This window comes from Pocillopora verrucosa, chromosome 9 (genome assembly GCF_036669915.1).
Source record: "Pocillopora verrucosa isolate sample1 chromosome 9, ASM3666991v2, whole genome shotgun sequence".
Lineage (NCBI taxonomy): Eukaryota > Metazoa > Cnidaria > Anthozoa > Scleractinia > Pocilloporidae > Pocillopora > Pocillopora verrucosa.
This window is the reverse complement of record NC_089320.1, coordinates 9,679,722-9,707,557: the sequence shown is the minus strand read 5'-3', so window position 1 is coordinate 9,707,557 and position 27,836 is coordinate 9,679,722. Positions and strand designations below refer to the sequence as shown.

General features: G+C 37.8%; 2 protein-coding genes across 2 annotated transcripts; both read right to left on the bottom strand.

Moving 5' to 3' along the window:
• Window positions 1-125: 125 nt before the first annotated feature.
• Window positions 126-20,947, bottom strand: LOC131796918 (platelet-derived growth factor receptor alpha). Its single transcript, XM_066171930.1, has 18 exons — window positions 20,695-20,947; window positions 19,913-20,020; window positions 18,635-18,791; window positions 18,306-18,348; window positions 16,752-16,785; window positions 16,457-16,508; window positions 14,715-15,265; window positions 14,274-14,564; window positions 13,469-13,765; window positions 9,995-10,121; window positions 9,496-9,704; window positions 8,888-9,072; window positions 7,834-8,334; window positions 7,267-7,472; window positions 6,459-6,499; window positions 6,047-6,143; window positions 723-5,822; window positions 126-440 (listed from the first exon to the last, which is right to left on the bottom strand). The coding sequence occupies exons 3-17, from the start codon at window positions 18,643-18,645 to the stop codon at window positions 5,633-5,635; spliced, it is 2,835 nt and encodes a 944-aa protein (XP_066028027.1). The 5' UTR covers window positions 18,646-18,791; window positions 19,913-20,020; window positions 20,695-20,947; the 3' UTR covers window positions 126-440; window positions 723-5,632.
• Window positions 20,948-25,862: 4,915 nt separating this feature from the next.
• On the bottom strand, window positions 25,863-27,809 carry LOC131796944 (uncharacterized). Its single transcript, XM_059114568.2, has 4 exons — window positions 27,599-27,809; window positions 27,368-27,445; window positions 26,331-26,429; window positions 25,863-26,213 (listed from the first exon to the last, which is right to left on the bottom strand). The coding sequence occupies exons 1-4, from the start codon at window positions 27,707-27,709 to the stop codon at window positions 25,956-25,958; spliced, it is 546 nt and encodes a 181-aa protein (XP_058970551.2). The 5' UTR covers window positions 27,710-27,809; the 3' UTR covers window positions 25,863-25,955.
• Window positions 27,810-27,836: the final 27 nt, after the last annotated feature.

The following is a 27,836-nucleotide window of genomic DNA, read 5'->3' as shown; positions in this document are numbered from 1 at the left end:
GTGCATATTATCAAAGTCTCGGCTTAGAATCTGTAGACACATGGAGAAGAAGTTAACCAGTCCATTGAATAAATCTTAAGCGGAAGATAAGCCTGTATCGCTCACAAAGAAATCAGAAACTGAAATAGATTGTAACAACTTATTTTTTAATCAGTAACGTCTGATTAGGAGAAAAGTTAGCTTAACATAAGATTGAGAAATGGCAACCTTACTTCTTAGTTGTTTCACACTCATTTTATCGCTTTACATAATTATCATTATTTGAGACAGCATTCTATTTTACATTTAAGCATATATTATTCAATTCATACTCTACTGCTCATGTGTTATATTTCTCCAAATGTTCTATATCCATACTTCTTTGCGGCAGAAAAAGTCTTTAGTTATTCATAGTAGTCAGCATCTTCAAGTACGCTGTTGTCTGTACTGTCTGAACGAGCCTGTTGTAAAATAATATAAAAGCACGTTAGTATTAATAGTAATCCCGGCATGTTTAATCGTTCCAAATATCTAAAAAAGTTCTTAACACCAAATGTTATTGTGACCGTTTTGCTCTCACTTCTTAATTCATGGCAGGAAGGTCTGCGGTTTGCAATAACTGCACCTACGGTACTTTTTATCTAATTGGTATGCTTCGCAATGTTCGCGAAATTTCTCATCCCACGCAGAGCATTCACGATAAATAAATTTCAAGTTTTTCTTGTTAACCAAAGAAGACCTACTTGTCTGCTGTCATAGCTGCGTTTCTTTCCGTTGAAGCAGTTCGAGTTTCTTCGAGTCCAAACAAGACAGTTTGGATCAAACATGCTCCTCAGCTGCTGCCGTTGACGCCACTCCTTAACTCTGTCAGCAACGTAGTCTTGAGATTCATCTTCGAAGTCTTTAAACTTCTCATACTCTTCTCCTCGAGATGTAGCCAAGAATAAAAGTACCGTGGCCAGAGGCAGCACAAAAAGTGTCTTCATTTTACTTGTGTGTATTTTGTTATACGACTCAGTGGGAATTGAGGCGTGTGAGGCGGCCGTGGATCTAAAATGAGGACGGTGATTTGCCGAAGAAGTTTTATAACTGATTCGTTGTTTTAACCCCGCCCTAAACGACCATAGGGGCTTTGAACACCTTAATGTGGTAGTTCTAATAACGACTAGTGCTCTGAGTAATTAAATTCAATCAAAAGCTTTGTGGTTTTTTTCTTTTTTTTCTTTGAATAGAAAATCGCTGTGGCCAAACAGTTTCGACTTCCTTTATTCTTTGCAGTTTTTCGACTAATTGGAAATTTAATCCAAGCAGATGCTGCACAGATTTCATTGAAGACGCCTTTTCTTCTTTATTCACCGTTTGGGAGGTTTCTAAGTTGTTTTTCAACCAGACGTTTCGTCTGTTTTGATGATTTTCAGGAAACGAAACGAACCATAATAAATTCAAGCTTCCTTTTTCGGTTTTTTTCGATAAGTTAATTTAACATCTGTTTATAAGATGAGCGAGTAATTAGTGACCAAAGTGAATTGACATTGTACGACCTTCCTGAATAGCAATATTCTCTCCGCTTGATACAAAGTAAACACTTTGAATTTGTATTTCTTTCTTTTATTAACCTAAGCACTCTGAAGAAATGTTTTGCTTTTATAAATTGCCGCAAGCAATATAATTAAATCGGCTACAGCCAAAAGGACGTTTTTTCGCTTTTGAAGACCGAAAAGCAACCCTCTGTGTAGCAATTCTAGTTTCTTTTTGAAATACATATACTATGTGTCTCGTGCAGGGAAGTTTTGAATCAGCCGAACACATCTGTGGATATGGATTCGGCAATGGCTCCTTGTTTTTAACTTTCTAAACCAAATTCAAAACCTTTCGTACATTAAAATTCCCTATGTCATTCACACAAACGGTTCTGTCATCCTAAACACACTAAGAAGAACTATCTTTAGAAAGTTAGCTCAACTGTAACTCAGTTTGCGAACAAAATGCACTGAAAATAAGCAAACATCTAACAAAGGCTTACTGGGACAAAAATTGACATTAATTATTCTGCCTAATGACTTAAACCTGCAGGAACACACCAGAAAGATATAGACTGTTTCTCCAGATGTTTCTCCTTCATGACAAGGTCATCTAAACAAGTTCAGGTTGCTTATTGTTCGAACGGCAAGATACGTTAATACCAGCGAAATGGTGGCTCTGTGGAATACACCGCTCAGGTGAAGTCAGCTCAAAACTGTCTATTTGAAGTGAAACTTTAGCTGCACCGTGGAGTTTTCTGTCTTAAAAAATGTTCTACTAGACAGGATATTATCTTTAATTAGTATATACCACATAGATGAACATTACTTTTCGCGTGCGCTGATTGGCGATTTTCGAAGTGGTCAGCAAGAACTGCTCACCTCCGAAGAAACAAAATTGCGCGTCAAGAGTTTGATTTCCAACTATTTTACAGTATATTGACAGAAATAAACTCATTCCTTCGGTTTTTGCGATACATATATACTAAAACAATTGTTCACGTCAGTGTCGGGGAAAGCGGTGGATATTTACCAAGTCGCGAACCCACGACTATTCACCTCCACGTCGGGGAATAATTTTTTATTGTACCAAGTTTATTTGGTGAGTGAACACCTCAACATAATTACAACGAAAACCTTAATTTTGTCTTACAGAGACAAAAATGAATAACCTTTCCATAAGGGTTGACATTCTGGTAAACAGAAATGGAGTTTTTACAACAAAGAGCTGAGATTTACAGGTTTGATTGTCACACTACACTGACAGCCCGTTAGGGCCCAATCACATTCTCTAGATATACTTTCGCGTACCACCTGGTAAGAAAAAAGAAAAAAAGTAACGACCGATATCATCTACAGAATTTAAAATTCAACCTCACTGTAAGAGAACATGCTCATGAAAGCAGCGCTGATTTAAAAATATTGCACTTGGTCAGAAAAGAAAGCAAACGGTGACAATGCAAGCATATTTAGTCTCAGTGGGTGATCTTTTAACGTAGAACTTCCTTTTTCAGAACTTTAATTGCTTTCCACCCTCGCTTCGAGGCATTTTCTTGATGAATTATTTTAATTGCTTTAACCGAAGAATGACATGGAGTTTTCTTCGCATCAAAAGATTTCTATCATAGCTACTTGGCTGCAATGGATAACAAATCTTCAATTGGTTTTTTCGAGGAAGATTGAAAACACACAAAAAAAATATTTGCTTTGTGTAGTGGCGGAGATTTCGCAGCTGTTTCTGCCATGTCCATCACGGATGATCTTTGTCACAAGGGGAAATAGTCAAATAGTTGTATCAACAACAGAACCTGTTACCAACTGGGCACGGTCTAAACTCGAACATGAACTTCAGACTAAAGCTTAATCAACCGAAGCAAATCGGTACACCTTGAGATTATGGTCTTGTGTTATGTATTTTCTTTGTAGAGAGCAAAGATACAACCTCTACTGCCCATGTAATAAGTGCAGTTAGACCATAATGAAGTGTGCTAAGGTAGTTAATGACAAACATCCTTTCATTCATGAAAAACTAAACTGTTCCGCTTAAACCGAAGAGCTTTGGAAAATAATCAACGTTAATCGAGAATGAATAGAATTAACGGGCTACGAAAACGACCAAAGACAAAATTTGGCCTTTCCATAAACTTCGTAAGATAGAAGTGAAAACGACGGTCAACCGCGAACATCTGTTCTCTAAATCCCACTTAAGCAGAGAGATTGATTTCTCAAGGAAAAAGAAATGACTCAATGCAGCTATTGATCACAGAGGTGGGACACCGCAATTTTTACTAAATTTTCGGTTGTAATTGAATTTCCTCATTTGAATTCTACCTCAATCGACAATACGGAGCCTTTATTGTCTCTATAATTAGCTGAATCATAGATATTGGCTTGTACAAAGCAGCTTGTCAACTCATAATCGGTTTGAAACAGTTAGAATAAATAATGTGAAGTTGAGAAAACGGAGCACTTTTTTACTTTGAATCAAAGTTCTACGCCCAATTTGAGAAAGTTTTGAGAACATCGATCAAGCATACGCTTTGGAATTACTCTAAATCGTTTCTATCTTTATATTTTATTTTATCAATGCCTTTTATGACAGAAAAATTTAGTAAAATGTATTAGATAGGTCGAGATTTATGTGCCTAACAATGACGTGTAAAGGATCCGACGGCTTTACTCTGCACGGCCTTTAATTGATGGTCCACATGAAACGCGACATATTTGCCTCTCTTCATAGCTGGCGTGTTTTAAGTTCAGAGGCAAACTCGTCCATTTTACAAACAGTCTAAAGCTTCATATTGAAAATATTAGTTTTTTTTTTACAGAAAATCAGCTGAAAAAGGCAACGATATCGCTAATTTATGATTGTATGAGGCTAAAACCTGCGATTTAAAGTAAGAAACGAATCGGAGGAATTTGCGCTCCCCTCCCCTTACGGGTACGAGATCCAGAGAGAGGCACAGCAGACGCCAATAGAATGTGAAATGTTCTGGATCCTTCCATCCTTCAGCAAATTGTGTACTGGTACCTGCTGGCTCATGACAAATGATTTGCATCACAACCGATGGAGATTGAGAGTGCAAGTTAACCAAACGAAATTGAGCATTCAAGGAATTTTCTTTCACGTTCTTATCACGGATGAAAAGCGTGGAAATGAGAACTTGGACGATGCCCCTTGCAATATTACCAGGCGATCATGATTAACCTTTAAATCAGGAGAAAAAAATGGCAAAATTGCTCAGTGTGGAATCTTTCCCCCTGTATATTTACAATCGGGTGTTATGAATTAAAGTAGGTTGTATTTCTCAAATAGCACTTAAAAGACTGAGAAGAAGAGCTGTTCTTGCTTAGTAGAAGCGTTGATTCCATTGAGCCGGTCGTAAGTACAGACCGACGTCAAATTTCAAACTGAGGCTTATATAGTAAAAACAAAGTAATATGGAGATTTGAAAGTTTTACCTCCAATGACTATATTCAAATGAGGAAAAGGAGAGAGATGTTGTAAAAAGGATATTTCTTACATTGCTCTCGGTTTTCCTAATTGACATTAGGGTCTTCATCTGAAGACTGTTCAGGGTAGTTCGCATTAAAAACTTGGCTAGCAATTTATATAAGACCCTCATTTAAAAAAAAAATGGTTTTGTTTAACCCTCATTTTAAAGTTGACGCATAGGGTAGCACGTGTCCGAAGTTGTATTTTTGTTGTATAGAAAGATATGTTACGTAATTACACCAATTTTGATTGTTTAAAAGAAGTGGACATTTTGAAAGCGTCCAAAAATGGCATTCCTATCACCACTTGTGGATGATTTTCAGAAAGATCGGCGTCAGCTTGTCATTAAAATGCTACTTCGAAAATTAAAGCCTGAATAACTGAGTCAGGAGAAAAAGACTTGGGGAAAACCAACAAAAATAAACAATCCGTCAAAGCCATAGAGTAAAATGCATTACTTTTCGCACGCGTCTTTTTCTCTCGTCTGTGGGAGAGTCAATAGATAAAGTTGATACTAGAAAATAAATCAGTATTTCTCTAGAAGTTATTTCTCCCTCTTAAGTATCCATTTGTGCTCCATCGTGTGATATTCGAAATTTTGTAGGGGCTAGGTCTATCATTTATCACATTCGATCTGTCATTCTATCATGTCAGAAGAAGACTCAACCGATGACACAATGTTGTAATAGAAATGGGTCTCGCTTAGTTGATTAAAATCGAGATATGGATTGTCTTTCATCATTAATTCTTCTAGTGATACCATCATTTGTTCAAATGTGGGTCTTTTTCTGGGATCCTCTTGCCAGCAATTCAACATGAGTGAATATCTAATGGAGGAGAAACGACAATATGTCACAAACAGTGAGAGGGGACAAGGAAGGGTTCAATCAGATGCGAAGTCAGTATAAACAGTATAAACACCCGATTCCCTTCCCCTCCTGAAGCTTTTTTAGTTAAACCTACGCTCTCAACATGATACTTATACATCCTAGAAAATTTGAGTAAAAAATTGTAGAATCCTGTACACTGGAAAATCTGGTGAAATACATACAATTCCTCTGAGCAGCTCTGAGGTCTTTCCAAACGATATCCAGTTTTGAGGAGACTGCTTAATTCGCTGTTTTTGGTGCCTGGATACGGTGTACCACCTGAAAGCAAACATGGTATAGTGAAGATTTGCTCGATGAACTCGTTTCCTCTTTTTTCGTGGAAGAAATAGGAATATAACTGAGCCATGGAAATTTTCGGGTTACCCATTTCTTTTGTGTTCTAAACATCAAAATCATAGGTAAAGAGTTCTCATTTTCTTTGCACCTACACGACGTATATTCTGATTATTATAAGCCGGGCTGACTGGAGTGAACTAATTAGCTCGGCTCTGAGGGAAAACTCAGAAAGATATTAAAATCAATCAAAAATTTGGTGTGCAAAGAGAAAATGTCATTTAAACGTGTTCTTCTCACCTAATGTGGATATTTCCCAAAGAAGAATGCCATAGGACCAACTAAAATATACAAAAACAACATGCATGAGATCAAGGAAATAATAGACACTTTATCGTATATTTAAAACTTTTCACCTGGTAAAAGTCCATGTTAATTTGGAGCATGTGGTCAGGACGTAGAAAGTATAAAATAATTGGGACTAGTGTATATTAAACTTATTTTCATGTTTAATGCAGAAGTCTCCTTCAGCTCAGTGTTAGAACATCCAAAGTCAAAGTTGGATCATAATTGACACCAGGTGTCGGGAATATTCAGAAGTAGGCACAATTATGACTGTCTCAATGATCAGATATAAGCCGATTATTCCCAACCAAATTAGAGAGAATATACTGAAATTTTTTTTAGCGATGTCAAATTAAGAACAACTTTCCTTCAAAGATTAAAAAGGCCGGTCCAATTCACTTTCTCAAGGAAAAAAAAGTGAGAATTACTACCTTTCGCTCTCTACATTAGGAGTGAAATTTGTAACTGAAATGGGAGATGTGACATCTATTTTAATTTTTGATGAAGCAGGAAAGTTTTGACAAAGGCTTTCTCCGTCAGGCATGAAGAGGTTTGGCAGAGCTCCCTATAAGTAATATTCAATCTTAATCATGATCGTTGCATACCTAAGAAAATGTCTTTGGGCAAGAAGAGATTGATTTGACGTGATTGACTTACAAACGTCGTTTTCCTTCTTTTACCAATGAAAGCATTTATAACGTTGATTCTGCCCAACTAATTATGCAGATTAAATCTATTTGTTTGTTACAGAAAATAAGCTCACACATCGCTCCTTGTGGTGTAGATGCTGTCTTTTAGCGCTTCAGGTGCCATCCATTTCACTGGAAGCTTTTTCTGCCTTTCCACCTTGTACAAATCAGAGTGGCGCATCAAGCCGAAATCAGCAATTTTGACAAGTTTATCTTTTCCAACGAGAATGTTACGAGCCGCCAAATCTCGATGAATGAATCCCATAGCTGATAGGTAACTCTGTAGGGATAGAAAAAAAAGATTAGCAGCACTGAAACAAACCACCATTAACTGAAAAAGGTCTGCAAAGGTGTACAGAGATAGCTGAATAGTTAACCTAGACAATCTGGTAAGTGGCTGTAAGCCAATCCTCTATACTAAACTCTATACTCTATACTAGTATGAAAGCAGCAAAAACAACAGATCTCCATTCAATATACATGGTCTTGACATAGCACAGCTGATACTGCACCAAACTGATATCTATGTGAAACATCATGGAGAACGATCGAATTGTTTGTTTGTTTTCTTTTTTTCCTGGATGGGGGTGGTGGGGAAGGTAAATTTGTCCCGCATGTATTGACTATTCCTTATTGCTCACCATCCCTCGAGCTATCTGCCATGCAAAGCTAAGCATATCTTTAGCAATCGTATCTGATGCTTCGTAAGTGGTATCATTAGAACTGCTTTCTTGGAAGTCGTCAACCACGCTGTTTACATTTATGGGTGCATCACAAGGCTGATGACACTCCTGCCTTAAGAGAGGTTTCAATTCCAAACCACTATCTTCTCTCTCCTTTTGTTCCAAGCCAATTTTCTCACTTGGTAACTCTTTTACATTTCCTAAAATTTCCTCTTTCAAATATTTTGGTTCAACATCTCCCTTGTCATCATTTGTATATCTGATTTCATCGTTTTCTTTTTCATCCTGTGTTATTTCTTTTGGATCACTCTTATATCGTTCTTCTTCTGCGTGTATTTTCTCCAAGTTACTCGAGGTTTTCCCAACAGATGGCTCTTCTTGTGATACTTTAGTTTCATTAGAAACATTTGATGTCAGACGTTCAGTGCTTTGAAGCTGTGGGAACTTCACGGGGTCTATCTTTCGATATAAGGAAAATAAGAAATGAGTCACAATAATGCTGGTAACAATTATGATATAATTAATTTAATTCATTATATTTACGATCCATTTTCAGTAGTATCTCCGATAAGAAGGAAAACCCTAATAGGATGTTGAGACATTCAAGTTCGTTTTCAGCAATCCTAACATGACAAAAATATACTCTGTATTTGCTTATTAATTTAACCCCTAAAAATTTTCAAGCGCAATAACAAAGACACATTTTATTTCCAATCAAGATGATCACTCGTCAAGGATCACCCCACGTCAGGTTGTTATAGTACTGAAAGCTAATTTTCAAAATGGCTATCGAGCGATTGTTAATGTTTCTGAAAGACAAAATAAAAAATGAAAAATACAACTCCTCTGATTATCACATAAGTAATCATAGTGAGTCAACTAATAGGAAAAATGGTAGGTAAAGATACAGTCCCATTTAAATGAACAAACAGTTAAGAACAAACATGAAGGGATCATATTTGGAAGTTAGCACTGTTGGGTAGTGATGGTTTATCTCTTTTGTCCTCCTTACTTGATATCTCTTCTCCCTGAGCCAGGTTAGCAAATCTCCATTTGGAACATACTCCAACAACAGAAGGAAAGGTTCAGATCTGGTCCAGAAACCAATCATGCGAAGGACATTCACATGGCAGCCGATCTGCTTCATGAGATCAATTTCCTCCAAAAAAAGCTCTTTATCTTGTTCGTTTGCCAATGCTATAGAAAAGTAATTTCAATGATTAAAAATCATTGATTCTAATTATTTTCCACTGTTTATCAGCAGTGCATGTCATTCACTTCGACTCACGTTTAAAGAAACGCTACAAAAACCAAGACGTAAAGTTGGTGATAGATTTCGATTTACATCGCCCATTGAAAGGTTACATTTCTGATTACTTGCTTCTCAAGTAATACTGTATAAATTTGATAAAAATTCATGTAGCTTGAAAATTTGTAAACCACCTAATTTTCCCCTTTGCCATATAATCGTGAACAAAACTGATACAAAGGAAATGAACGTGAAAACTGTTAAGAAAAACGTAAACAAAGAAAACATGTATACCTAAAAAGGAATAAAAGGAAAAATTGTAGAAAAAAATGTGAGCTTCAATGATCCAAAGCAAAGTAAAGTTTCCTAACCACTCAGAACTTTAACAGCAATAACTTTTCCCTCCTTGAATGGCACGCGCTTCTCTCGAATGCCGTGATAGAAAACTTCCACTCCTGGGGATTCCCTTAGCACTCCTTTGTGAACTTTTCCAAATGCTCCTCGGCCCAGTTCTTCGAGCAAAGTCACCTGCTCAGGCCAAACTTCCAAATATTGAAGAGTTGTGATGTCTGACTTGGACCTGAATAGATGCACTGATATCAGTCGAATTCACTGATTCATTCACGACAGACATGAGTATTTAAAGCCATAAGAGTGAAATATTTTATAATTGTAACTGACTAGGTCATTTATAATAGTTTAAGTCAAACACTTTTCAAAACGGGAGGAAGCAAAAAAGGCAAAAACAAAACAAACAAACGAAGAAAAAAGTTGGACTTCAAGGCTAAAAAGACGCAGCTGACCTCCCGTGAAATAGCAATGTCGAGAACGTGTTTTCTAACTTACGTGCCTTGAAATTTATTTCCTCACCTTTTTTTCCTCGCAGTGTTTAGTCTTCTGATCTTTTTTCTTCTGTGGCAGCTGAACATCACTAAAATTATTAGGAACACGGAGATACATCCCAAGATAATACCAATTATCGGCCAGCCCATAAAACCTGCAAGTTGGGAAGATCGTTAGATAGTGAATAGCTATTTGTTTTGTAATTTACCTCTGAGGCGATAATTATTAAAAAATTAAAAATAACCGGTAGAGGTCTAATATAAGAAAGTTCAGGCAGTTTCCTATTTCTCCCTTAATGAGTAAGATCTATCGAGTTCGTAGTTAGAACTCTTTAGTATCAGTGGAACGAGACACAAGTGCTCAACGGTGTACACCACCACCTAAGGAATCGTTCCCTTCTACCCAGAGGCTATTCCTGTTGTTAGAGCTCCATGAGCTCCACTTGCGACTAAGAACTTGCAGGCAAGAAAGATCAGTACAACGGGAAGAAGATGGTTCAAGCCAAAGTCTGTGATTTGAAGAACAATTGGATGGAAAAAGAAAACTACAGGTTGCTGCAGATACAAGATATGTTAAGAAGTTTCTCGGTGAACTCAAGGCTGTGTAGGTTTCAACCGCTAGAGGAGTCTGTCTTCTCCTTGACCTTGATGCACAGACCTTGATCGAAGAACCAGAAGATATCATTGAGAGATGGGTATAGCATTTCAATTTTTAACTCAACTATTTGTGGAAAGATTTGCGACGCTGGCATTGACAAACTACTCCAAAGTTCAGTAATCATGGAGCTTGACTACATGCCAACAGTTGCTAAAACAACCAAGGCAATTCACCAACTTTCAAGCGACAAAATTCTGGGTGAGAGAGGTATCTCACCAGAATTGAACAAGCATGGTGGAGACGCACTTGTGGCTGCGCTTTCCCGGCTTTTCAAACATCTATGGTTAAGGAAAAGGTCCCACAAGAATTCAAAGATACTTGATCATTCAACAGTACGAGAACAAAGGAGACAGACCGGTATGTGACAACCATCCAAGCATATCCTTTCTCAGCGTGGTTGTAAGATTCCCCGCCAGTGTGATCGTCAACTGCCTAATGACACAGCTTGATGGCACCTTTCTGTAATGACCAGTAGTGAACTTGACACAACTGCAAACTGATTTATTCATTGTTAAAAAAAAAACCGTATACAAGTCACGATGGAGGTATGCAGTCACACGAAAGTTAGGCACCTACAAATCGTAATTTAGCATACTTCCAAAAAGCCGATGTGGCCTTAGGTCGAGGCACCCCTTACATGCACTTTGCATAGAAGAAAACCTCGACCTGTACATGGTGCTCGTTGCCCCTTGCCAGAGAGTTTGACTCTATAAGCCGTGAGGGACTCTGGAAACTCCTCTGAAGATTGGATGTCCACCAAGAGTAGTGAAGATTGTCTGCTCATTTTATGATGGCATGATGGCACTTGAATCCGATTTGTTTTTTCCACTTTTGTTTGGCATAGTCCTCTCTATGATGTTCTAGGACGCCCTCAAGGACTGTTGCAAAGATGTCGCGATGAGATTCAGGGCAGACGGCGGCATTTTCTGCCTACAGCGCTTCAAAGCTAAGTCGAAGGTCTTACTAATGTTCCTGCCTGAGTCACTCTTTGCAGATGACTGGGCACTCTTGGCTTACTCTGAAGAAGATCTACGAGACATATTAAATGAGTTTGTCACGGCAGCCATTCGTTACGGCCTCACAATGAGCATTATAATAAAGTTCGGATATAACGCGCGCTGTCACTGGCTGAAAGAGCGTGCTCTATCAGAGTATAAAACGTAGAGATGAGCTAAAAAAAGTCATGCCATCTGCCAAATTGTACTATGTCCGACCAGTTTCTATGAGAGTACGGAGCATGCTGACGGCACTGTATTGTTCGCTTTGGAAATAAAGTTTGTTTTGAAAATTGAAAGTAATGCATGGGGAATTTAACGGATTCGTGATTATAAAACAAATAGAGAAGCCTTGATTGTACCCTGTTATGTTTAAAGCAATTAGGAAGCGGCAAGAGCACTCAAGAAGTCGGGAGAGACACTTCTTTCTTGCTCTAGCTGCTTCCTGCGTGGTTAACAACGGAACAGAGCACAGTCAAGGCTTCTCTATTTGTTAGTTAAAGAGCCCTAAGCAATGTTTAGATAAGCGATGAAAACCTTTAAGTCGAACAAACGTCTGCTTCCTGGGTGGCTTCCTTTCTCAGAATGCAGACGTTAATAAAAGTCACGTCACGTATTTACAAAGCAAGTGCTGTTTCGGGAAGATTGGACCATCAACTCTGGTCAGACCATGGAATTCAGCTAACCACAAAGGTCGGTATCTACAGAACAGTAGTTCCGACAACATTGCTGTATACGTGTGAGGCTTGGACATGATATCACTAACACCTCAGACACCTTGATCAGTTTCGTCTCAGATACTTTTGCAAGATTTTTGGCATGTCCTAGAAGGACATGGTACCCAACACCACCGTAATCCCTTTGGGAGGACCCCTCTGTAAAGCACTTTTAGTAAAGTGGGTATCCTCAATAAAGATTTACGTTACCCGCAATTTAGGGGAATCGAAGTACTCCTCATGAAGAGCCAGCTCCGCCAGATGGGCAGGACATCTTATCCGCATGGAAGATAACCGTATTCCAAATGCTATTTCCTATGGAGAAGTATTCAGCGGTTGACGATCTCGTGAAAGCCAATACAAGAGGTATAAGGATGTTCTAAAATCCAGCCTTAAAAACATGCGACCTTCTCACCAACACCTGGCCATCAGCCGTCCAGGGTAGCTATCGACCTGCCATGCTGCTGTTAAGAATTTTGAACTCCATCTCATCAAGCATCTCCAGCATCTCCGTGACCTACCACATCCTGTTGTTGATTACTTCTGCCCAGAATGTTAAAGAGTCTGCCGCTCTCGAATTGGCCTGATCGGCCATTGTAGATAGCACTCCAGTGATCATCAGTAACCATAAGAAAGAGGATTTGTAGAAATCGACTGCTCAGTCCATCCAGAGATGATGGATGGATGGATGGAACATGGATGAGAAATGTGCCTTCGTTTATTGGTAGTAACAGTGTTCATATTTGAGGTAAATGATGAAAAACTTGAACTTTAAGGGAAACACTCACACAGTGGTTCATCGCTCTTCTTTTGTTGTTGTTTTTTTTAAGATGGTTTTTTTCGAACACTTTTTCATCTTCTTCAAATCTCATTTCAAGCCCCGTTGGTTAAAAAGTTTCAAATAGATTTAACTTCATTGCCATATTCTATATACTTGTTTGTATTTTTAATGTCGTCAATTGAATTACTAATGTCAATTTATGCTTTTAAACATGTAAGCGGCACAGTTATCTTGAGCAAACAAGAATCGTGCATTTTAAGTATGATTTACAAATTGATGTTGTTGCTGTCTCTGTTCTTCCCACTCTTTGCAAGGATAAACTTGATACAAAGCAGATTGTAAAGACTCTTACCTGTCTTACCTGGATCGATTTGGGTCTTTTTTCGCCAAGTAGCTGAGAAGTTGCTTTGACCCACATCATTCCAAGCAGACACTGCAAACTCATACTGTGTGTCGCACCGTAATGACCACTGATGGCTAGTTACTGACACTTCATTAATTTCAATCTTATTCCAAGAGGATTTTTCGTGTCTGTAGTAAATAGAATACTTGGTGAGCGGACATGAGGCATCTTCACTGACAGTCCATGTAAGATTGACTACACAGGCAGACATTTCCAGCTTCGTGATAACAGGGGGAATTGGTTTGTCTGTTAAAAATAAAGAAAGCAGAAAGACAAGCAATCTGAGAGAAGAACTCAGAAGTAAAGGTTTTTCACCAAAAAGACATCGTCAGTGAATTACTCGTCCATAAACTAAAAAGAAGAGTATTTAGCGGCAGATAAAGGCAACTTTAAGCAAAGAACCAGACGGGGATACAAGCGCGATTTCCAATACATAAAAGTTTTTAAAGATACTCAAGAATAGGGATAATACCACTGATAATTTTTTTAACTCTCTACTTACTGCTGCTAATTTATTCAATTTTTTCCAGTAACAAATCTCTTTCATCCGAAACAAACATTCTCACCGTCACGAAAATTCTAAAAGCATTGTTAATTGTCTTACGTTCAGCGTATATGGCCTCTATCACCTTACTGACATTTTTAAGATCTGATACTGATAAGATGAAAACGAAATTGAATATTTATCACATAATCTAAGCAAGGCAGTCACGTGTAACGCACGATTTCCCCTAAGGCTCCATATGTACATTACCTCCACCAGTGGTTACTTTCCAGACCCTGCTGTCCTTCAGAGACGACTCTCCGTTTGAATTCCACGCTGTCATTGCAATCTGGTATGCTGTCCGACAGAAAAGCTGAAGATGGTACGTGGTTGAGTTCTTTGGTAGCATTCGAGGCGATGTTGACGTCCAATTGATAGCGCTGTTTTTATAGTATATGCTGTAAGCATGCACTGGGCACTGTCCCTGTAGAGGGGGCATCCACTTCACCAACACAATGGAACTCTTTACTTGATTTGTGTATTTGTCTATAACTGGGAAACCTGTCACGTGGATTGTAAATATTAATAGAAAAAGTTGTTTTGTGATTTTGTGGATAGATGAAGACTTGCGGTAAGTGCTTAATAGTAACTACTCTGGACCTTTTCTGTGATCGAGAATATACAATAGAACATTTGTAACCTAGTACACACCTCTAAGAGCGTCGACATTATCATCAGTCACTGAAGAGTTTAGAAAATACAGATCCATCACCGATCCGTATAACTGAAAAGTTCTGTTGAGCCAACCATCAGGCAAGTTTCCTATGGTACATGTCGGTGCTCCGGAGAAATAATCAATTCTTTGCCAAAGTGATGCATCTTTCTGCTTCTTTCCGTTGATGTAGAGGATGAGGTTACGATCTTCTTCCCTGAATGTTATAGCAAGGTGTGTCCAAGTGTTATATGCGATTTTTCCGTTGCTTTTTAAGAGGTCGCTGCGATCGGTGTATAGAATCACTGTCAAGCGGATCACTTGGTCCTGAACGTACAAATAGAAACCATGTTTTTTGTTTCTTTTGTCCGCATAAAACGTTTGATTGGTCAAGCCATCCGGAGCAAACTTAAACCAAAGGGAGAAGGTAAAACTTTCACCATTGAGGGCCAAACAAGGAGCTTTTACGGAGGTGGCATTGGTTCCTCTGTGGAAACTAAGCGACCTGCTTTCGGAGCATCGATCATTCGTAAATTCCGAGTCTTTGTACCTGAAAAATAACTAAACTTTATGAACCTGGAAATAGAACCTTTAAGTTAAAGTGTTAGTGTCAGGAACTCTCTCTCTCTTGCTTTCCATCACTTACTATATTGTCAAAGTTAAACCAACGGCGTTGCTCTAATATGTGTTTCCAGGCCAGCTCTGATAATTACACATCTGGCTGCATCTATTGCATTCTAGAAACTGAGAACTCAGATATCCAAGCGGTCGTTCTTGAAAATAAAACAGGCAGACGTAATTCGCCTTATCATTTAAAAGAAATTATATTTTCGACTTTTAACAGGCGATTAGTTGAGTATCGAAACAAAGAAACTAGTTTCGAACAGTTGAAATCAACTGATTTTCCTAACTTCTCACCGACACGAAGGACATGTCAAAGAATCCAAACATTTGACTGAAAAGAACCTCCTATAAATTAGAAAAGTTCTCATTGACTAATAAAAGAGCAAAGGAGTAAAAATATTTTTTTAAAATGGGAAGCCAGGATGGATTTCCAGCAATTGCTGTAAAGCATGGCGGTTGCAGCGAGTGCAGTAAATCAACAACTCAAAGTATACGTAGGGTAATTAATAATCATCAACTGAGTTGATAACGTAAATTGGCCACCGCGGTAAAGAGTTTAAAACTCCTGTTATACTCTCCCACCGACGCAGTTTGAAACTCCTTTTATACTCCCCCACCGACGCAGTTTAAAACTCCTGTTATACTCCCCCACCGACGCAGTTTAAAACTCCTGTTATACTCCCCCACCGACGCAGTTTAAAACTCCTGTTATACTCCCCCACCGACGCAGTTTAAAACTCCTGTTATACTCCCCCACCGACGCAGTTTAAAACTCCTGTTATACTCCCCCACCGACGCAGTTTAAAACTCCTGTTATACTCCCCCACCGACGCAGTTTAAAACTCCTGTTATACTCTCCCACCGACGCAGTTTGAAACTCCTGTTATACTCTCCCACCGACACAGCTCCACAGTTTCTTTAAAAACTTACTCCCTTTGAACTACAGTGTCAAGAGAGTCGAAAGCTAATTGTGGAAGGACATTTATTTTATTAAATTAACCCTCTTATAGAGAACCTAGAGGCGCATTACTTGTGCAAAATCGCGGTGTGGGTTAGACCTCGTGTAAGCAATCGGCAGATTGGGTTTATATTTACTAATAACATCAATGATACTCACCCAATGTCTTCTTCACTTCCATTTAAAGGCCAGTAAACATAATCAAAAGAGCCTGAAAATCACAAAAGGGAAACAACGTTTGACTTTCGATTGTTTTGGTTAAAGAAGACAAGTATCCGTATGCTTTGAGTTTTCAGAACATCAAATCCAATGATACCAAGAATCATTTGTTTTACTTTAGCTGGTGGATGACAATTGAACTGATAACCGTTACTAAAACACCAAAGTACATGCATTCAGATAAACAAAAAGTGAGATTTGAAGTACCAACGAATGATTAATAAAACTAACTCACCGACTTTCGAAACGGCAAGAACACAACAGTAGTTCTGTTAATGATAGAAATCAATTGCAATTAGCTATTAAAACATTTACTAGATATCTTTTAATTTCTCTCATCAAACTTATGATAGCGTAAACACATCTTGGAGAAGTAAAATAATTAAAAAAATGCATCCGAAGAAAGTAAAATTTCAAAGTCTCTTAAAATATTCCCAAGTGTTCTGCCAGTGATGAAGCTTTCATCACCTAGCTACATGTCGTCCATAAATCGTCAAGAATATCTAAGTAGATAACAAAATGCTCTCATGGACCGTGCTAGTAATCTTACTTGTTTGTTAAATCAGTTTTGATGAAAATTTTCAAACGTAGTTCTGGGAAATGTTGGGAGATTGTGAGAAGTGACCTTTTGGAAGAGCGACTGTTTTAAGCACCCTGATGTGATCGTGATATAACTTACATGTCTACATGAATACAATAATCAACACACATGGAATTGGCAATGTCAAGGATTTCCTTCGATGATTGTGCCTATGAAATATCAAAGTCCCGATGCATTTCCAAGGATTTATGGTAATACAACCAAATAATAAACTTGGACATCCATTGGGTTACATCCGCCATTTCAGTCCTGGTGTAAGGCCAAATTTTTAAATTGAAAATGAGAAATTCTATCATTTCTGTTTCCTTTATCAGCTTCTCGAAAAGTAAAACTCAGTTCTACCAACTAACAGCTTTTAGGTAGATTAAAATTTCAGCTACTAAGAGCTGCTCCAAGTGATGGGTTTGAAGCTTGATTTTATCAACATTTATTTTTATAATTACTCAATAGAGATGTGTATAACTTCGAAGATCATTCTCGGTTTCAAGCGACAACAAAGTTGCTAATGACTAGTCGAGTCTTCTTTAATAGGATGCAAAGGAGGGTCTTTGCTGTAGGTTTTCTTCCGAGTGACACATTATCTTTAAAGTCGATTTACACTGTTTATATTTATATATTTGTTTTTGCGTATAATTACCTACAAATTACAACTCTTTGAGTAATTTGGTCCTTAAACGTTTTTTAAAAACCTTAACGGAGTTGCACAGTTTAAAGGAATTATCCAAAGAGTTCCATAAGTTTACAGTTCTATAGAAAAATGTTCTCTGACCTTTAGAACAGCTAGCGGTCAGAGAACATTTTTCTATAGAACTGTAAACTTATGGAACTCTTTGGATAATTCCTTTAAACTGTGCAACTCCGTTAAGGTTTTTAAAAAACGTTTAAGGACCAAATTACTCAAAGAGTTGTAATTTTATATATTTGTATGCTTTTATTTTCTTTTAGAACATTCAGATTTTAAAACATCTTTAATTGTAAATAGGATTTTTTTAATTGTAATAGGATTATTTTTATAACATTGTCTTTGAAAAGCCCCCTTGGGGAAAGTCAATAAAGTATGTTATGTTATGTTATGTTAAATCGTCATCAAAATAGCCATAAGGCCGGTGGTATTTGAAACTTTCAAAGTTGTAACGTAATAATCTTTAAAAGCTTTGCCTATCTTTAATTATTTAGCACTTAACTTACCACAAGAATGATGTATAAGGGCACCTTGTTTTCATAATAACACCTGCAGAAAAAGAAATCACTTTGAATCTTATTTTCAAAGTCGGAGTATCGTTTCCCACAAATATGCATGAACGTTTCCTTTCAAAACGCGAATTTTTAATAACAGACGAAAGCTGTTATTTTACTCAGAAATCGTATTCCGAAAAAGCATTAACTTCAGTCATAAGAGTTAAATGTTGTTTGCTCAAGTACACAAATTTCGGCATGAACCACGATGTCGCCATGGGTGAAGTTAAAAATTGTTAAATACAAATATCTTGAGGTAAATGTATTTTTCACAAAATTACCTGATCGCCATGTTTCCACTTTGACCGTGCCTGGTGTCAGTTTGTTATGAGGTATTTCCCGTCGACAAAGTATGGATCGGCGATTAAACTGCAGATATGATGTATTCAGTGAAACACAAAAAAAAGATCCTAAAACTGCTGAAGATGCATGATGCTCCTAAAAGAAGGAATTCGAACATGAGGAAATTTGCTTAGATAGCTAAGTACAACATGCTTGCTTCTCCCTGATTTTGGTAGAAACTAACCCTAATAAATAAAGAAGTGAACCTACCAGAAAGCTCAGTTTTCTACTACATGAATCTTGACGGAAATTTGAGACCTTCCGAATTTCATTTACATAGCCGAAAATTTTTACGCAAACAACTGCCAACTATAGCATGCACTGAGATGTCAGCGTAATATTCCAAACGAGGTGTTTTTAACATTAAAAAAAAAATTAGTAACACCACTACTAATAATAAAAAAATGTAATTGCCCCCAAAAAACTTATAAGACAAGAGGGGTGCTACTTTTAAGTATGTCATAATATTCCACAGGAAAGAAAAGGAACAGAAATGAGTTTATACTGAACAAACAAATATCTAGTTATATGACCGGTCTCTATAAACACTTTTAAGAATCACATATTTTGCATCGGTCTAACTTCGATGGTAACAGTTGTATGCCACCACTATCGAATGGAAAAACACAATAGCTCAGTTAGTAATGAATTAGGTCGATCAGACGCCTATATCTCCTCTATCCGTCTAAATGGAGGGTATTTGTCTCTCACTCACTAAAATATCATAAATAGCGTAAGAAGTTTCCTACTCCTTTCGGAATCTCCATCTCATAATCTCAGTTTTAAGCACAAAAGACTATAATAAAGACAACAGTCAAGCAAACTGTTATCAAACTTCTGCAAACCGTAGTATTAATTAATAAGGTCGACTTGTTGAAAGAAAAAACATAGATTTTCTTTATTGGCTGCTACTGGTAAAAGAAGATTTAGAGGTGAGTTCTTTGGGTACAAGTTTTGAATACATTTATTTAAAAATCATCTGATAAAGAAGTAATTTTAATCACAAAGGGAAAGATAAAAAGCATTTACCTCGATTTTATCGCGTCAAATTCAAAAGCAAGCTGAACCGGCATACACCCACAAAGAGAGCTAATTTTCTGAGGAAGTTTTAACCGAGCTTCTACATCAAGTAAGTCAGTGTGAAACATCTGCTACCTGTTATGACTCATCCCAGCTTTTAGGCGCATAGATAAATAATTGAAATTACTTCCTCTTACCAGTCTTGATATCGAGACTGCAGTTTTAAATTTCCTCACGTCTTTCTAACGCCTTCCCAGACCAACTCTTTTGACTTACGTAACTTTGCCTACCGCTAAAACAAAGTGCTTGATATGAAAAAGAAAAAAAATCTAGGTTCTCGGGTTATCCGTAGTTCAAACATGAAACACCCTAAGGCGTTGTTACCGTTATAAATCCTTTGCTGCCCTAAAAGTAATCACTGTTATAGTTTCAACTATCATGATCAAGAAAACGAAAATTACCTTGACAAATGTTATGATAGCCTTCATTCAGAAAGCCAGAAGCTCTCACCACAAGTGCAACCACAAAAATTGTCCACTAACGAAAAAGACGGCTAAGTAGGCGAGCTTTGAGGGTTGAGGGATCTGATGCTTAAACGCTGAAATAATAGTGAAATTTTCTTTTCCTTTTGAGCATATACTGAGAGAAATATGAGATCGAATGTACTACGCTAACGTAAATTCAGGCCCAACTCATCAAATAACTCTAATAAAGAAGTTGTGGTAGTTCTCAGAGCACAATTTAAAGCTTGTAAAGAGTTTCAGCGGAGTCAGTTCTAATGTCGATCCTGAAATGCAGTTAAACATCAACGAAGGTAATACTGCATTTCAAATACTCAATCAACGACTACGTTATAGCTGCCTTAGTCATCATTGACTGCGCAAAAAAAGTAGAACAATGAGAGCAGCAAAACCAAAATAGAGTGAAACCACATAATAAGTGAGGACCTTAAATGGATCGGTAAAATTTTGATTTATACCTTTCCTTCTCCTGCTGCGAATAAGCATACGTGCGTATCTTGCGTGTGTTAACCCTCTGAAGTTGTCTACCTTGTGGCCAAAAAACTATATGCGTGACTGGATTATAAATTAAATTTCACGGCACTAAATGATTGGTCAACCCATGAAATAGCTTGCTCGGCTTCCGTTCTCGCTGTAATCTTGTGATTAACCTTTCAAAATATCCCTCCCAGAAACTAAAGCGGATAACATGAGCGACAACTAAATTCCTTTTCAGCGATATTGGCAAAATTTCCGCACAGCCCCATACTTCGTTCATTATGTATCCATATATGGGGCTTTATTATTCAGTGTATGACCAATAAGATGTGCATGCATAATGAACTATGGGGCTGTGCGGAGATTTTTCCGCGATATTCTCGGAGGTTTGAAAGACTCTCACCTTTAGCATCATTACGACGAAATTTCTGCAAATAGATATGTAACTGAATTTAATTAGTCTACAATCTCGCCTTAATTTCCCATTACTTTCAGCAAAATCAATATAACCTTGAAAGGCAATATTCCTCAGTAGAGTTAATAAGGCGCTTTCTGACAGAAAACTGAGGGGAAGTGCTTAAAGTAAACCACGCGAGTGTTTTAAAGCTGTGAGAGTTTGTGAGTCTGTTTGTTGTTTTGGCATGTAGAAATGTTGTCAGGTATGAAATCTGTTAACATAGAATGGTTTCCTCCGTCAGTTACTCAGTTACCACCCAGCGAAAAAAAATCTGTAATTGCGGTACATGAAGCTCCATGATAAGCTTGAAGTCGTAAAACTTAAACTGAAGACTCTGGCTTGTCCTAGTAAGTTTGTGACTTCCTCACTCAGTGAGACAAATTAGACCCTGCATATTTAAATGAAGCCGTCTTTTATCGCTCTCTACTTCCGGTTCCACACAAAAATTCGCTGTTAAAAACTGTATACAAATTTCACGCCTACCATTAGCTGGAACTCAGGTACTAGAAACATATTCTCGGTAATATTATACGTAGAGTATTTCGTGTAGTATTCAGGTCCACTCGCAGAATTTGTCAGTCGGTCAGCTCACGTCAAAAGCCAAAGCACTTGACTTAAAGGGCATGTAAACCCAAAAATAAATGTTTTTCTTATACTATGTAAAAAGTTGCGTAGAAAACGAATTTGAAATTTGTTATGTCCAATTCGACTTATTTAAGGAGAAAGTCGGCATTTTCAACCGAAATTCCATTTCCGGTAAAAACAACAGCGAGAAGTCGTGACGTAAGCGGTGGAACTAAAATATTGCGCAACAAATATTTTACAGTAGAACCAGTGTGGGAGCTCGTGTAAGTAGCAGTAGTTCGGAAGATGTTTTTCCAGAAGATAGCGACTCGAATGCCTTAAGCTTAGTATATGACAGCGAAGGGGATAATCCAGAATCTTTAGGAGAGTCTGGGCCACGTCCTTAACAATATGAGCCGCGTATGGTTCACCGAAGCGAACCGCATGAAGACAGTACAAAACATGTTGATGGTATTTAATTTACTGTGTGATTTATTTGTATTTGACATGAAAATCCAATAAAGAAAGGGTACAATCTAAAAGAATGCAACAGAAACTTTTTAAACCTGAGCTTCAGAGGGTGTTTTATATAATATTATCAAAGGTGCGAGTATGGAACTTGTCTGCCAATGCCGACAACTCATGAAAGTGTTTGCTGTACGGAGATCGGGTAATTGTGGCAAAAAGTAAAGGAGCAAGGGCCTGAAACCCAGATAAGTTGTATCACTGAGCATCCAGGTTTTCAGTCAATTTGCCTCGATGTCTGGGTGCTGGAGACGGCCTATTACGCGTACAGGCAGCAGTAAGGCACAGATAATCACACCGGCGAGTAAGCTAAATGTTTTCTGTTTCATCTGTTTTGTTTTACATTTTGAGATCGATTTACTTGAGTTGTTTCTGTCATTGATTTAATAATACAATACTACAGCAAGTTGTTTTTCGCTTCTTTCCTGGCAAGAAATTTCGCTAAATTGCATACAGATAGCTTATTCGTTGGGATTATCTCGGCAAACATTTCAGAGTCGCTGTGACATCTTGTGCGGTAAACAATATTCGCAACACTTTTCCATCGGATTTTGGATCGTCTTACATTGGATTAAAACCGCCAAACCTTTGAGAGAAAAAAAAGGTACATGTTAATGCAGATCTTAGTTATTCATGTCTTACAGCACTGGCGGTTGTGCCCGTTCTTTATGACAAATAAGTGTTTTGCTTTCCTTCATCTCCGAAGCATTTTCATCGATAAACAAGTTGTAACGTGTATATTTCCTTGTGTGGCCTTCATAATTATCCAACCCTGTTTGTGTTTGCTTCGATTTGAAATACTGAAAAGGTAGTTTTGCAAGCTGAAATCGGAATCTTTTAAGTTCTACTCAAAATGATAAATATTGTCCTACTGACCTTTGAATGTACTTTCACAGCTGTGAAAACCGTGACACAAATTCTTATGCTGTTTCTCTACAGGGTTTCTCAAAGGAAGCAAGTGGGGCTGGCATGGATTCCCTTATAGAACATAAAGCCGGTTGATTATGGGATCCTGTATAGAATTTTTTATATCGAATCAACAAAATTCCAGGAAATGTTATTACAGACCGACATCAACGAATTCTCTTTCTTTAATACGTGTTTCGAATTCAGGCAAAGGTTAAGACAGATCACGCAGTGTCTTTTATGGGCTCAGCGCTGGCTCCCGAACAACTGGCTTCCCCATAATCTTTCATTAGATGAGAAAAAAGATGTTTTTAGAGAACCAATAAAGCTGTTGTTGTTTAATTAGCGAAAGGCTTCCACGTAAATCGATTTTGTACTTTCTCTGTTAACCTCTTTTGAAGAGCTCAACTTCTTTCTCAGTTCGGTTGGCCCTTCCGAATCCTCGTCTTCTATTGTATGTATGGGTCGTTTTTATACTTCCGAATAATTTGCTTCTGACAGGGCCTGAATCGTCGGTACAGCACCAGGAAGAAAAATGACTGCTAAAAACAACGGAATGTTCGAACGGCTCGACGAAATCGGCTATTTTCACTTAAACAAATTTCACAAATTGTCCTTTCAAATTTCCGTCATTCGGAAATGTTTGCATTGTATGCCCAGTTTTGTTTGAATCAGCACAAAACTGGACGACACAACGCTTTACCATCGTGAAAAAATTGAATATATTGAGGCAAATTGTAAGTAAAAAAATCATGACGAGACCGGCAAACAACGGCTGTGGAAAAGACTCCTTCGTGTCTCACGCGATTATAAAACGAAACTTTGGAGGTTCCAAGATGGCGAATGTTTCGAATTTGGAAGAGCTTTTACAAAGTGAAAATGGACTTTTGAGAAAAAACAAATGGTACCTTTGGTGTACTTGATATATTTACTAAACATCTATTTGAAAAGAAAATGAACTTTTTATGGGTTTACATGTCCTGTAAGATTGTTTTGCCGTCTCGGCGGCCGAAAGTGAAACGGATTTTTGGTCATTTCAAATTGAAACTTTTAGCGCCGAGAATTTGATATTGGCGCCTGTTGGATGTAAGTTGGTATAGCCGGCTCCTATCTACGCGTCGTCACGGAGTGAAATAAATAATTTCCATTTGCCACGAAAATATGCTTGGAAGTTAAGCAATCAGTTAATTTCCACCTTCACTTGGCGCTAAATCGTACATTTGGGAACCAGGTGCAGGACAATTTACAAATCGACAGTGGTTTAGCGTGGTCTGTACTTTTGTCGACAACGGTATTCGTTATCACAATGGTCAAGATGTTGTAGAAAAATTTTGACACTGATGACGAAGAGTACAGATCACGCTAAACCACTGTCAATTTGTTTTTTTACCTCAATATCGACGTCAAAATTTTCGAGTGAATTCATGTTTGAGAGCTGATAACGGCATTACTTAACACTTTCACGCGAGCAGCCGATCAGATTGCGGTATTACAACCAATTGTGGTAAAAAAACGTTTTCGAACAGTGCATCTCTATTGACCTTTATTGGCATGTTTAGCCATGTTTACTGAAAAGGATTTTTCGTTGTTCACGGTGCTTTTGGTAGGGCTGTTAACAAGCAAGTTTCATCCCTTCACTTACAAATTGCAAGCAATTAAAAAAAATAAACAGCGCTTACGTTTTTGATGGGTTCATCATTATTCGTTAGACGTTCAGAATCATCAGTTACACGGCGTAAGCTCTTTTCAGTCTCTGTAACTTAAGCCTTCAGAGTTGGCATTGTTGTTTCAAGCGGTCGTAACTCCCTCACGATACGAGCCAGCTCAAAATATTTGGTTTTTTTTTTACTATTTTTCATGCATTTAGCTTTCCTTGGTTTTTTTTTTTCTTGGCGGTGTTCCGGCTTTAATAGACATCCTCATGTTTTCCACTTACATAGACAGCACCTAATACTGTATGAATAATGTCATCCTCGCAAATAAAATGTATTCAGTAAAACTCTTTATCATGCACATGCTTTGACTGAGCCCGATAACATGCCAAAACCCATCAACGCTTGTTACAATGGAAGGTCAAAGGCACACAGTGTTAGGCAGTATGTAAAACAGCTGATGAAAGCGCATTGTTCCTGTGGTATCTCTAGGAGAAACAAGGTTGAAAAGAGGTTGGTCGTGATATAAGGCCAGGACTACATAAAAATTCTGATATTACTTCCAGTGCTTTTTAATATCTAACTTCCTCTTTGTTTTCAGTTCAAACCTATATGAACCGATAGGAAATTGTCGTTCTGTGATCAGTGAAAATTATTAGTTTTTCCAGACTGATTTTGTGGCAAATCTTTAGTCTTTGTTGTTCATGGGTCAAAATCGACCGAGTTCGCGGCACAAGCAGGATTCAATTCATTCCCAAGTATGAAATCAGACCAAAACTCTCTGCCGAACGATTTAATTGCCCATTTTAAGGCTCTTGACTTGAATCGAGACTTGAATTCAGTCGCAAATAAGATAAAATGAAAATTATGTATTTGAGTAATTGTTCGTCCTAGTGTCCCATTCTGCTTGGGAAAAAAAATGCAATCAGGAGTAAGCACGAGAGCAATTTGTGAATAAATCGGTTTGTTGAGAACCAATTACATTGCAAAGATCACACATCCACACACGAAAGAGCAAAATGAGAGAAGAAAACAGTCAACAAAATTCACAGTCTTATAATTTTATTTTTAAACTTTCACACGTGAATTGTATACTCAATACATCAATTAGACTGTAAATGATACAACGTTCTCTAATTTACAGAACGAATTTACAACAGCGGTAGTTGTATCGAACCTTCGCATTATCATAGTTTGCCCATCTTATCAGGTGAAAACTGGCCAAGAAATAGTCGGAGGGGCACTTAACATTTTGCCTGTCGAGATACATTATGGGGGCATTGGACTTCGCATCCCAGTTGGTGTTTCTTTCGTGACATCGGACTTTAGATCGGTCCACTCTGTTTTCCAGCCTGGTGAGACTTGACTCCAACGAGGAAAGCCTTCTTCGTAGATGCTACACATTCATTGATTAAAACAGAAATCGAATCACCAATCAGTTCATCGCACGTTCCAGGTTACAAAGTAATATATGTTTTTTTTTGACGTTCATCATGGTTCTTATTGGTGTTACCTTGTATATCCAAGAGTCTTTTGCAGGGTCCTCGCTTTCTGATCCACTATGCATCTTTCCTGTTTCGTCCTTAAACTTTTTCAGACGCTCGGCAATATCCTGAATAGATAACAAGGCAATATTTGTTCAACGATGTATTACTTCGACTGACGCACCGTAAATGAATACATACAGCAGTTCTCATAATCAGCCACCTAACAAAAGTTCCATAAATAAACAATCAAACTTCATTTCCTGATTTTCAAAAGCCCACTTAAATCACATGCACTTCTTTAGCGTGTATTAATTCTTGTTCCCTTGCTCACAGTTGTGATTCCTTTGTTTCTTTAGAGGGTAGAAGCTTGTTTTGTCCACAACTCGTGTCAAGTTGATACTTAATTAAATTTTGCAAAGTCATTCAAACAATTGGTTCAATTTCCTTCACATTTATGCCCTCAATAGGTTGTTTGATTATCGGTCAAACTATGCTTGACTTCATAAGGGGCTAGCACCCGGTTTCTTGTCTTAATTCTTTGTAGTACATGTTGTGGTGCCTGATTTTTGCAAGAAGCTCTCTTTCGATATTGGTGAAAAATGTTCTTTTTCGTTTTGTTTTTCTTCTAATGGTACCTCGAAGAAATGACTTGTCATTTTTTTCAGATATTTTTATGTTTGTCACCTCAGGCAAAGTAAAATAGTGGCTCTGTTATACAGCTCGTGGTAGGCCAAAGAAATTTATGAATAGAGCAAAACGGCAGATTTTCCAGTGGCGCGTCAACGCTACAAAAAATGTACTTTGTAGCGTAGGAGATCTAACTTACTAACTGAACAAAAAAGATAAAAAGAAAACAACTTTGAAATTTTTGAGCTATTGAAATCGCAGAAATTACTTGCTTTCCATTGTGGTTAATCTTCGACACCTTGTGCACAAACTGCAAAGGGAAGTAGATCGTTTTTGTTGCGAAGAGAGTTGATAGAATATTTCAAAGTTATTTGAAGATTTTAGGCAATACTGCAATGCCGTATTGGAACTCCATCTCGTGTCATTTATAGTATACCTTGGAGACCTTTGTGTGAGCATCTTGCGTTCTCTGCATCAGTCGTTCTTTCCTGATGGCGGTCAGCTCAGGGTTATCCTAAAAAAAAAGGAAAAGAAAGCCCGGCAACGAAATGAAAGTCTTTTTTAGTCAGCAGTCATGAAAAATCGCATCAAATATCATCAGCGTTAATGCCTACATTTATAAAAGTATTTACAAAAGACGCGAAGCCTCTATTATTAAAATTCTCACCATTATTTCTTTCGTTTCTCGCAGAGGTGAAGCGTGACTCAAGTAAGACATGTAAGACATCAGGGCACAACACAGAAAAATTCTACCGATGGCACTCGCTAAAATCTTCATGATCAGGACAACAAACTGGTTTTGCAACTCCCAAGGAATTCAACAGTTCTTCACTCCTTCCAATACAACTAGATTCGCAACAAAGACACGGTTATATCTGTAATCAGCAATGTTTTCTTTTAACATG